This window comes from Danio rerio, chromosome 4 (assembly GCF_049306965.1).
Source record: "Danio rerio strain Tuebingen ecotype United States chromosome 4, GRCz12tu, whole genome shotgun sequence".
NCBI lineage: Eukaryota > Metazoa > Chordata > Actinopteri > Cypriniformes > Danionidae > Danio > Danio rerio.
The window spans coordinates 39982891-39995910 of record NC_133179.1 but is presented as its reverse complement, the minus strand read 5'-3'; the positions used below and the strand labels follow the sequence as shown (position 1 = coordinate 39995910).

The following is a 13020-nucleotide window of genomic DNA, read 5'->3' as shown; positions in this document are numbered from 1 at the left end:
GAGGTAAAGTTGGTTTTATATTCCCACATTCGTTCATTTAGAAGTCTCTATATTGTTTACCATGTTACTTTGAATATTCGATAGGAATTAGCATGCAAGTGTGACTTGAAAACAACATTAACACTGTTTATTTGACTCTGAACAATGTTGTACTTTGATAGTCATTGAGTGCTAATATGATTTCACTATTTAGAGTTTGCAAATAATACTTTAAAGAAATTATATTATTAAGGGGAAAGTCCGAATGTGTGAATATAAAACCAACTTTACCTCTATCTGTTTGACTGTGAATGTTTCTTCAATCTTCACATCTTCACTCTCCTCTTTAATAAACGCCATCTTTATAACAGTGTGGAGATCAGTCTCTTCAGCAGGAGTTTTCCTCTGCGTTTTGACACTTTGTCCTGTTTAAAATAAATTAAACAATGAACAGAAACAAAATAACTTCTATTCAACACTTGCTTAAACAGTTTCTTTTAATTATCAAAAACAAATCAGGTAAAACATTTCTTTTAAAATAGAGGTAAAATTGGTTTTATATTCGCACATTCGGACTTTCCCCTTAATGATATAATTTCAATAGAGGTAAAGTTGGTTTTATATTCACACATTCGTTTATTTAGCAGTCTATATATTGTTTACCATGTTACTTTGAATATTTGATTGGAATTAGCATGCAAGTATGACTTGAAAACAACATTAACACTGTTTATTTGACTGTGAACAATGTTGTACTTTGATAGTCATTTGCCACTATTATGAATTCCCTATTTAGAGTTTGCAATAAATACTTTTCTGAAATGATATTATTAAGGGGAATGTCTTAATATCCGAATATAAAACCAACTTTACTTCTATATAATTTCATTAAAGTATTATCTGCAAACTCTAAATAGCGAAATGATAATAGCAGCAAATGACTATCAAAGTACAACATTGTTCACAGTCAAATAAACAGTGCTAATGTTGTTTTCAAGTCACACTTGCATGATAATTCCGATCAAATATTCAAAGTAACATGGTAAACAATATATAGACTGCTAAATGAACGAATGTGTGAATATAAAACCAACTTTACCTCTTATCAGAAAAGTTTGAGAAACCCTGCTTTAAAACACCTATTACACTCTTTTCGGTTTCAAACAATAGCCCTCGGCTACTGATAATAAAATAGTACTACGCTGTAAAAAGGGTTTAAATATTATTGTCAAAAGCAGGTACATAATTTAGCATCGGATTAAAAAAACTGAAACTTTAATTAAATCGGACTATGTATATGGCATTTCTGTGTGTTTGCCTCGTAAATATATAACAGGCTATATCCTTAAACATTTAAAAACACAAACCTTTCTCCAGTTGAATCACAGCGCTAAAGCGGCGCTGCATGATGACGTCACACGTCACGACAAAATAAAAGTCTTTATTTTGTTTCGCTTTTTTGCCAATTACTGTTCCAGTCATGACTTATTGATACATTTCTCCCATGTTTTTTACTTTATACTATTTCTGCTCTCTCTCTCTCTCTCTCTCTCTCTATCTATCTCAAATTCAAATTCAAAGAGCTTTATTGGCATGACTGTAAAACAAATGTTGCCAAAGCAATAACAAAATACAGAACATTCATATAGATAAAAGAAATATAAGTAATAATAAACAAACACATATACATATCGTTATATTATACATATATGTTGTCACAATAAACAAGTTAATACAAAAAAAGATTAACAAAAGTATATAATAATAAATGGTAAGGACAGAGAGCTTTAATAAGGGATAAGGGGGTTCAGCCTTTTTCTCTCATATACAAATAAATAAAAGTAAATAGACAAAAAAGACGTCAAAAATACTGTAAAAGGACGTTGAAAAGACGCCGAAAAGACGTCAAAAAAGACGTTGAAAAGACGTCATAAAAACTTTCATTCTGGCTCTTCAGAGGACGTAATTTCAACGTCTGACAGAGACGTAGAAAAGACGTCTTTTGGACGTAACTTTGCTTGGTGGGAAGGATGCCAATGAGTACATCAGAGGAGTCTTAAAGGGGCATTTACCATCATGACAGGGTGGTCAGCAATTTCAAGGACGCGTGCAAAATGATTAATATAATATTAATAAAATAAAATAAAAGTTATTAAATTGATTTTGTTAAACAACCTGTTAAAGATAATGAGAATATTTACAAATCTTTTTAATTTAATCTAATTTACCAACATTTTAGACTGAAGTTGTCTGCAGTGTGTGGACATGGCAAAATCACATCCATTCAATGAAAGAATGACGCAAAAATTTACAAAAACATATTTCAAAACACTTATAATTCTACCTGCACGTGCGTAAAGGTTTAACAATTATATCAAAACATCAGAGTTTCTTTATTGCACATTATGTCTATATAATATTGTTAAATCATGGGACATCAAAGGCACTTTTTAGTGATAATGACCAAGCTAGTAAAACTAAAAGATGAAGTAGTAATGGGTACTTTTATACTTAAAGGGGACCTATTTTACCCATTTTCAGCATTTAATATAAGTTTGTGTCTCTAGAATGTGTCTGTAAAGTGTCAGCTCAAAACACCCATCAGTTTATTTGTTATACCTGTTAAATTTCCTGCTTTACACACTTAGTCCTAGTGGATTAAACAAGTTTTTTAAAATTGTCTTAAAAATGTTTAGAATAAAGGTTTTAAAGGTTTTAGAATAAAGGTCAACTCCAAATACTGAATATATGTATGTATGTATGTATGTGTATATGGTGTGTGTGTGTGTGTGCGTGAGTGAGAGAGAGAGGGAGAGAAAGTGGAAAGCGAGCGAGAAATGTATCAATAAGTCATGACTGCAATAGCTAGTAGCAAAAAAAGCGAAACAAAGGAAAAGACTTTTATTTTGGCGTGGTGTGACGTCATAAGTCCGCGCCGCTTTTGCGCTGGATTAAGCTGGAGAAAGGTTTGTTTTAAAGCGTTTACACTTATACAAAGCGATTGATTAAAGTTTTAGGCTTTTTTCATCTGACGCTAAATTATGCTGTTAATGCGTAATGCTGCTGTTGACAACATTATTTGAACACTTTATACTATGTAGTATTATTTTACTCACAGTATTGAGGGCTATTGTTTGAATAAACCAAAGAAACAGTGTGTAATAGGTGTTTTAATGAAGGTTTAATTGATTAAATAGCATGATGCCATTCCATTCTAAATATACATCACTATGTATGAGAAACGGAGTACTAGTTTTAATCAGCTCATTCTTTATAGCTCTGACTATAGAGGTGAAGTTGGTTTTATATTCGCACATTCGTTCATTTATAAGTCTCTATATTGTTCACCATGTTACTTTGAATATTCGATTTGAATTAGCATGCAAGTATGACTTCTAAACAACATTGTTTATTGGACTGTGAACAATGCCGTACTTTGATAATCATTGGCTGCTAATATGATTTTGCTATTTAGAGTTTGCAAATAATACTTTTATGAAGTTATATTATTAATAGAAAAGTCTAAATGTGCGAATATAAAACCAACTTTACCTCTATGCTCGGACATACCTGATTTCGTTTTTGTAACTGTTGAAGCAAGTGTTGAAGAGGTTATTTTATTTCTGTAAATTTTTTATTTATTTTAAACAGGACATTTTTATTGTTTTTGTTTATTTTAAACAGGATAAATTGTCCAAAACACAGAGAAAAAAATCCTGCTGAAGCGACTGATCTCCACACTGTTATAAAGATGGCGTTTTTTAAAGAGGAGAGTGAAGATGTGAAGATTGAAGAAACATTCACAGTCAAACAGGAAGATCTGCAGGAACAAACAGGTTGGTTTTCATTCTCAAACACCAACTCAGTCATATAGAGGTAAAGTTGGTTTTATATTCGCACATTCATTCATTTAGAAGTCTCTATATTGTTTACCATGTTAATCAAGCTCTTTTGGACCGTTTCCACTAAGTGGTTCGGTTTGGTACGCTTTTATGGCCGTTTCCACTGTTAAAAGGCGTACAGAACCAAACCGTACCATACCACTTTTTTGGCACCCTTTCGAAAGGGTCCCAAAACACTAAGGCCGTACTCACACTAGGTAAAGTTGCCTCGAACCGGGCCAAAGCACGCTTGTCCCCCCTCCTGTCTGCCCCGACGGCCCGCACTCACACCACAAACGGGCCTCGGCACGCTTACGTCATCACTGCTGCGCTGTTTAGTGAGAAGCGCTCTCTCAGCAGCACAGTGGAGATTTCTCTAGTTATATCGTTTCAGTCGTTTGTTATGCAGTGACATGCAGTCAAATATTTCGCCAAACAGTCCTTAGGGATGCGGTGACACGCAGTCAGATATTTCGCCGAACAGATCCGCCACTTTTGGCGCTCATAAACAATCATAAAGCTCTCGTGCTGCAGGAATGAGGAGGTCTGCTGAAGCCGCGCAGCTGTCGTGCTATGAGGAGTTCTCTTCTTTAATAAACTACAGCAGTTTGCGTTCACTGAACAGTAAGAATGATTAATAAATCCATATGAAACAGTCCCTTAAAAGTCACGTCTCGCTTTCAGTTTTGGGCTTTGGCACGTTTTGCACTCACACACAAGCGTACCGCGCCAAAGCCCAAGTGAACAACGCTCAGGCACACCTCTTCCAACCGGGCCAGGGCCGGCCAAGTGAACCGTGCTTGAGCCCGATTCAGCGCACTCACACTTCTCAAACGATCCGGGAAAGGGGCCTGGGCACGGTACGGATGGCATAGTGTGAGTAGGCCCTTAAAGGCGGAGCTAGATGCGCAGCTGAACACTATTGGTTTACAGAGATACGTCATTCGTAGACACAACAAGCCAGAATCTAAATAACGGACCTGCCATGTTTGAAATACACAGCGAGAGATTACAGCAGAATTATATACATATGCAGCCATGGTCGATCCGGGCTCAAACAAACCCTGTCGTCATCTTGATAAACAGCCACAAAGCCATGGAGAAGAGCGGATTTACCCTGTGCCGCATAGTTTTTTACGAGCCAGTCTGAAGCCTGAGTGGTTTCGCTTTCTTCCTTGTGCTCGCCGCGCGTCTCTATCTGAAATAACAAACTTCTTGAGCTGATAATAATATACGCGCTTGATAATTGACAAGCTTTGGAAACCCCATCCTGTGAGAAGCTGACAAACGCAGGACACATTCTGTGACACATTCAGAAAGAAAAGGACAAACGCGGGAGTGGAGTGCGGAAAAAAGGCGAAGCCAAGGAGCATGTTATTTCTTCAGCAAATATGAACAAACTGCCTTGTCTTAATCTTTATTGTCACCTTTTGGACTAATATGAACTGGGAATGATGGAATGACTCTAACAGAGGCTACGTGCTGCTGAAGATTACAGACACAGATGAGAGGTTTACTCTGACAGTAGGCTATACTCAGGGCCGGCGCCTCTATAGAGGCGACCTAGGCGGCTGCCTAGGGCGGCAGTATAGAGAGGGCGGCATCTGCGACACCTCCCTTACCACCCGCGTCCTCAGATATATCCGCACATAGGGCTGCAGAATTGAGGTCCGCGACACCCGCACTTCCTCAGTTACATCCACGCATAGGGCGGCAGAATAGAGAGCGCAGTGTCCGCGACACCTCCCTCCCTCCCTCCTTCAGCAACCGTGCGTCCTCAGTTATATCCGCGCATAGTGTGCTGAAAAAGAGGTCTGCGACACCTCACTTCATTTTCATAACCGGTCACTTTCATTATCACATTGGGGTTGAGGGCGGCATGATCATCCTCTGCCTAGAGCGGCAGTTCAGCTTGCTCCGGCCCTGGCTATACTTTGTGTTGTTTTGAACCTAATTAAGGATGAAATGTCTGCTTTGTGTAGTTCTTCTGTAGTTGGTAACATATCGGAGACTGTAAGGGTCTGTATGTGTTCATATATCTTCATTTATTTTTTTACTTTATATAATTACAGACGTTACAGTAGGCTATTTCGCACCGTCATTGATCTGCAGTTAAAATCAACTAATGTTCATAGAAAAGTTAGTAATAAACATTTATACACAAGTATTTATGTGTGTAAAGCATCTGTTTTATGAGAAGTGCTTTTCATATGATATGTGAACGACCTGTGCAGCTTTACTGTAGACATTTTCTTGAGCGAAAATGACGTCGACTGAAACTTTGTCATACACCACGCCCACCAAAAGGGTACGCTTGGTAGTGGAAACGCAAGCCTGGTAAAGGTGACCTGTACCGACCCGAACTGTACCAAACTGTACCAGTCAGTGGAAACAAGCCATTTGGTCCAGGGTCAAAACCAAATTTTTAAGCACTGTAAATGAATATACTCTATTCTTTCAAATGCATTATGGGCATCTAAAGTAATTAAGTCCTCTGGATTGGTATTATTTTTAGGTAAATAAATAATATTAAATAAGCAACGAAGGTTGTAAGAAAACTGTCTCCCAACAATAAAACCAGTTTGATCTGGGTGAATTCTCTTTCTCATGACTGACTCCACTCTGATTGCCAGCACTTTAGCAAGGATTTTATACAGCAGAGTAAGCTGATCTGACGATAAGATTTACATTTAAGTGGATCCTTACCCTTTTGAAGAAGTACTGTTATAACAGCCGATGTCATGAAGGGGGGAGTGATTCCGAAACAAGAGCTTTAGCGAATACCTTGCACAACAGGGGTGTTAACTTGGCACAAAACTTCTTATAAAACTCAGCCGGGAAGCCATCAGGGCCTGGTGCTTTTCTGATTTTATTTTTTTTTTATTGTATTTTCAATTTCAGAAGGTGTTAAAATTCCTTCTTTTGTCAACTGATCTGAATCACAGAGGGATGGTAATTCTAAATAATTAAAGCTCTCAATACGTTCAATTTAGTTTACCTCAGAGCTGTAAAGAGTTTTATAGAAGTTTTTAAATTGATCACTAATACCCTGTTGATCAGTAATAATACTACCATCATCCTTACTAACTGCTGCTATAACACCAGCTGCTGAGGATTGTTTCAGTTGGTAACACAATAACCTGCCAGCTCATTCACCATGTTCCTAATGAATCTGGCGTGATCTTATGTGGAGATCCTCAAGGAGTCATTCCGCTTGCAGAATAAGTATTTTCTTATGAAGCTCTTCGGAAGATGATGTTGAGTGTAGCTGATCAATTGTATTTTTTTTTTAGATGCCATTGTCCATTGCCGATGGCCGACAAACTTCACGATGCTGAGCCGGCATCACGATCCATCACCCCGTCCCACATTTATATTGATATATAACTTAATATTTGCATTTCATCTTAATAGCAATAACAGTCTTTTCATGAGCAGTGTTAAATGTTACATATAGCTGCCGCTTGCAGGGCTGACAGCATCGTGAGGATTAAATGAAGGATTATACAGCACCTCTCGCACTTAAATGTGTAGATTCAGTGCCAAACACTGTTACCGGCGGACTTGAAGCCACTAGAAGTCTTTTATCCACTCTTGTAAAAGTGTAAATGGTGGATTAACATTCAGCACATGATCACTAATAAGATGCGCCATTATTAATAACTTTTGGTAAATCTGTATGTTATTTTCATTCTCTCATCTTCAGCGCTTCACATTTTCGCAGTTGTAGCTCCTATCATCTGAAGGCAGAAGGCATTGACTGAGTGATTGACAGCTGATATTAACCAATCATTTACATTCAGTTGTAGAGCAGTGAGCCAATAAGTAGAGCACAAAGGCAGGGAAAGCATTGCAGACTTTTTAACTTAGAGTTCACATAACAACTGTTTTAATCTGTTCCTGGTGCTGCGTTTGACGTTTTTAGGTGCAAAGATGCTTTCTGCATAAATGTCTCCTAAATCTGCGCACGCGGTGAGGATTTTACAGTGAAAACAATGAAAATGTATGCTCTACACTGAACTCAAACCGAACTCTCGTGTTCTCCACCAGCTGTGGGAAAAGCCATTGTAATGACACAGATCACTGTGCCATGCCCGTAGCCAGGGGGTTTCGGGTTGTTCGAACGAACCACCCCCCATGGCCCCCATGTAATTTAATTTAATATTATATAATGCATATTATAATTATTTATATTTAACATATATATTGTAATAAAGTGTAATTTTATATAACTTTGGCCAGTAATTAGAATCCCATTGAGCCTCAAAGCCACAATAAAGTGACGCGACTCTTGTGACATAACCCACTGAGTGGTAACTCTTGAATCTTTGATGTGACATCCTCCTTTGATACCTTACTCTTTGGCTCTCTTCTCTTGAGCCCCTTTCACACATGCAGACCTTTCCGGAAAATTACCGGCAATTTTCTGGAAAGGTTGTATGTGTGAACAGGTCCTTTTTGAAAATACCGGTAAATTCGTTCTGGCTATTTTCCAGAAAGAGAAGTTGTAACATTCCCGGTAATATGCCGGAATGCTGCGCTGTGTGAATGCAGAAGGAAGATTGCCGGAAAGAACGCGTGCACGTCTAGAACGTGCTGACGTGAGACGTCTGCTTGAGCCAATCAGAACAGTCAGACGCGTTTAGTTAGTTAGTCAGATAATGTTTATATGTTCTTCTTAATGCCAACTGTGTAAATAATCACCGATGAGATGCTTATGATAAGCCGCTGTTTGTTTACCTTCACGCATAGCGTGTGCCTGTGAAACAGCCTGTGAGCGCCAGCACACGCACATATTATGAACATCTCGACATGCCAAAGTGATCCTCCATATGTTTTCTTCGAAGTTGTTCACAATACTGATCATCCACAGAGTTTGTAATGTAGTCAAATGTTTACAAATACAAGCGCAGCCGTTTAAGGCTCATTTGTGGTAAATGATGTCAGAATTTACCGGTATTTTGGAATGGATGTGTGAACGGTCTTTTCTGGAAAATTTCCGTAACGTCCTCGCCTGTGTGAACAGCGCTATTTTGAATATACCGGTAAAGTCGTTCCGGAAATTTTCTGCATATTTACCGATATCACTGTGTGAAAGGGGCTTTGATCTGTATTACAGATTATCTCTTGTCATCTGCTTTTATTTGCAGTCACAGAAGCTCTCGTTTCCCTTTTTTCCTGTTTATACCACATCATTTCCCTTCATGTTTGTCAGTATGTTATCGATCATTTCTGTGCATATTATTTTGTTACTCACCCTGTATGTTTCCAAGACCACCAGTGAGTGAGTGTCTGGTTGTTTTTTCCTACGGCACTTCCTCAGCGCTCACCCGACCTGGTGTTTACTTTGACTTTTGCTTTTTCCAAGACTCGCTTCTCAATAAAGACTTGCATTTGAGCTCACTCTTTTTTTTTTTTTTTTTACTTGTGACACAGGTATTTTCTTTCTCATTTGTGTTTAAAGGTCTTTAGATTTTGGCATGATATCTAGCTTTGAGGCTTTTTTTGGTCTACTTCACTTTGTCAGACAGGTCCTATTTAGGTGATTTCTTGATTGCGAACGTGTGGTAGTATTCAGGTCTGGGTGTGGCTAGAGAACTTGAAGCAGGTGTGATAAATTAAAGTTGTTCTAATGGGAATTTTTTTTTCACACAAGTCTGTGTAGTTCAGTATTTTGTCTTCAATTTAAGAATAAAAACTTGATTTAAAAACTGCACAATGTGTTTAATTGTGTTATCTTTGACTAATATTTACATTTGTTTGATGATCTGAAACAGTTAAGTGTTAGATTTCTGCATTGCATTTGTTACAGATTACATACCTCTAGAACATTTCTCATTTAAAGGTGCAGATTTAAAGCTTTATGCAGATATAATACATGTGTCATATATGTCTATGAGGCAAATATTAGCAGAGATTCAGTTGCTTTTTTTAACAGGTTTACCAGTCAGGCACAGAATGAAAAAGCATTCCATATCTGCTTTACAAGTTTTACAAAAACAAACTGTTTTGTTGTGATTACGAATATATACAAATAGAAACTGGCCATTTACAGCTTTCAAATTTTTGTCCCATCAATATGACCAAAATTAATCTGGGAATAATCATATAAGAATCCGCTTAAATGTGTTTGTGTGTAATGGACACCAGGAGGTAAATATGACAAGATCAATCTAAATATGATCTGCTATGTCTTTACATTTAATGTGCATCAAAATTAAGATTTGTGTAGCCAATGTTTTCACTTCCTTTTCACTGAGTTTTAATGATTTACTAAAAAGTAAACTTATTTTTATTTCAGACCTAATTAAAGACTACGAGGAGAGTAAAGAGGAGGAACATCATGTCAAAATTGAGGACAAAACTCATTTAGAGACTGATTGTGTGTTAAAAGTGAGAGACAAGAGTTGTTTTACCTGCACTCCGTGTGACAAGAGTTTGGCAAGCAAAAGCAAATTAAAGACTCACATGAGGATCCACACTGGAGAGAAACCATTCACATGCACTCAGTGTGGGAAGAGTTTTAGCAAATCATCATCGCTTTATAGACACATGAAGATCCACACCGGAGAAAAACCATTCACTTGCACTCATTGTGGGAAGAGTTTCAACCACTCATCATTCCTTAATCTACACATGAGGATCCACACTGGAGAGAAACCATTAACATGCCCTCAGTGTGGGAAGAGTTTTAGCAAATCATCGTCGCTTTATAGACACATGAAGATCCACACTGGAGAAAAACCTTTCACATGCACTCAGTGTGGGAAGAGTTTTAGCTGCTCATCATCCCTTAATAAACACATGAGGATCCATACCGGAGAAAAACCATTCACTTGCACTCAGTGTGGGAAGAGTTTCAGCCTATCAACATCCCTTAATCAACACATGAGGATCCACACTGGAGAGAAACCATTCACATGCCCTCAGTGTGGGAAGAGTTTCAGCACATCATCACACCTTAAAAACCACATGAAGATTCACACTAGTGTAAAAGAGTATGTGTGCTTGGAGTGTGAGAAGACTTTTATTACAGCTGCAGAATTGAAACGGCACCAGAGGATTCACACTGGAGATAAACCGTACAAGTGTTCACACTGCAGTAAAAGGTTTACTCATTTAGGAACCCTGAAAAAACATCAGAGGATTCACGCTGGAGATAAACTGTAGACATGATAAGTGTGTACTAGTGTTGGGTACCGAAACCCGGTGCCATTATAGCACCGGTACCTTGGTAACTGGTATGTACCGGTATTAAATCAGTGTATGAATTTCGGTGCTGTGGGATGGACGTGAGGGGTGCATGAAAAAAGGCACATATAGGCGTTGCGTCACAGCATCACTAAACATTTAATTCTAAACAACTTTGAGGAATACCGACAGGTGATATCAGGCGATTGTTATTGTCGCCAGGGAACAGATGCACGCAACGTTCAGAGTACAGAGCATTTAGCCTGGAACCAGTGGTTTTCGGTGAGCGAGAGAGACACTCTTCAGATCAACATGCGTGATCACGTTCATCCAATTTGCTTAAACTAAGCATTCTAAAGCGTATTTTACAAGCAAGGATTCTTACACAGCAACTGTCTTTACAAAAGTGTGTGTAAGGGGGAAACATGTCAAACTTAATGACACATTTGGGGGCTCAAAGGCAGAGCCTCTCTCGCGTGCTTTAGCTCCCTCCGGCACTCGCTTATGCTCGCTCCCTCTGTTTTCTTGGCACTATGCTATCTCTGTGACGGCGCTGCGCGCATCAGCTCCCCGCACTCGTCAGAAGTTGATGCCCAAATTGACACAGGGAATAAAAAAATTAAACTTCAGTTATGTTCATGTTGTGAAACACTATCAAAATGTCCACTGTTGATGATATTAGACTTCTGTTTTCAATAGCGATTTTAACTCTTAATATAGGAAGTCCTCTGCTATGCAGAGACCATTATTAATCAGAAATCTAGTGTACATAATTTAACATTAGGAAATGCAGTCTTGAATTTAAAATCAGTCAGCTTTTATTCATGAAATAAACAATAGGAAATAGGACTTATTTTGACTCCAGAATAATTATGTTTTAGGAAACACTGTAAAAGTTTTCAGAAAGAATATTTTAAATGAATGGGAGAGCAAAATAAAACAACTTCAACTGTAGGCCTGTTAAAGTTTACAGGTGCAGCAATGTGCCATGATGTACTTGAATGTTAGAAATGTGTTCTCCTTCATCAGTACAACGTTGCTTGTCAAATAAATGAACAAGGAAGATTATTTTGAGTAAGTTATTTAATTATCTTGTTTATGAAGACTGCAGAGTGATGCATGAAAATAAATGACTTCCAAAAATGTTTTAAGTATTTTGTGATATATATGTTTAAATGTGCTCCTAAAAGTATGTGGCCCCTGCCCGCCCCCCACAGGTTAATAGTAAGCTAATGTAATTTCATAATGCAAATTTTAAATTCATGCTTACCAACAAATGATCAAAGGAAATGTATTAATGTAATACAATATTAACTGATGTTTACTTTAAACTGTAATTATATTGTTCTATTAAAATAATTTTTTAAAAATAATTTGTCAAATAAAATATTTTTGAAGAGTCGTCCACCATCATTTTGTGGCTAAAAAGTGTCGATTCAGGCACCGTTTTGGCACCAGTATCGTTTTAAAAGTAGCAATTTAGCACCGGTATCGAAAAACCAAACGATACCCAACCCTAGAGTTTCACTCATTCGGGGCAGCTTAAGAAACACATGGGATGGTTTCCGGTATTGTGTCGACACATGTACCAGCATAGAAATAGCGCTCCCATACACACTGATATTAATGTACCAAAATGTTTTGATATCTATATATCAAAAAAGTAAATACATTGTACTTACGGTGTTCATAATGTCTTTTAGAACAATTCTGATACTCTGAAGGTGAAATACAGCTAAGGTGGAGACAGGTTTGGGGGTATGGATAGGTTTAGGGGTGGATAAAGGTGTAATTAAAGTTTAATTCGATTAACCAATCAAAAGTGCAATGTAAAAAGTAATATTCACTAAATTGTATCATGTGTCACAATATACACAGTAACTATATTGAAATAAATTAGTTAAAGCACTTAATAAAAAGGGGGATCAATCTTTTTCTTACATTTGTTTCAGTTTTTACTTTGGTGTAA

At 37.5% G+C, this 13020-nt stretch overlaps 1 protein-coding gene across 1 annotated transcript; it reads left to right on the top strand.

Annotated features, from left to right (window-relative positions):
* Positions 1-2870: 2870 nt before the first annotated feature.
* On the top strand, positions 2871-12984 carry LOC137490985 (uncharacterized). Its single transcript, XM_068220015.2, has 3 exons — positions 2871-2945; positions 3664-3815; positions 10162-12984. Exons 2-3 carry the CDS (start codon positions 3731-3733, stop codon positions 11028-11030), a joined length of 954 nt encoding a protein of 317 aa, XP_068076116.1. The 5' UTR covers positions 2871-2945; positions 3664-3730; the 3' UTR covers positions 11031-12984.
* The last annotated feature ends 36 nt before the right edge of the window (positions 12985-13020 follow it).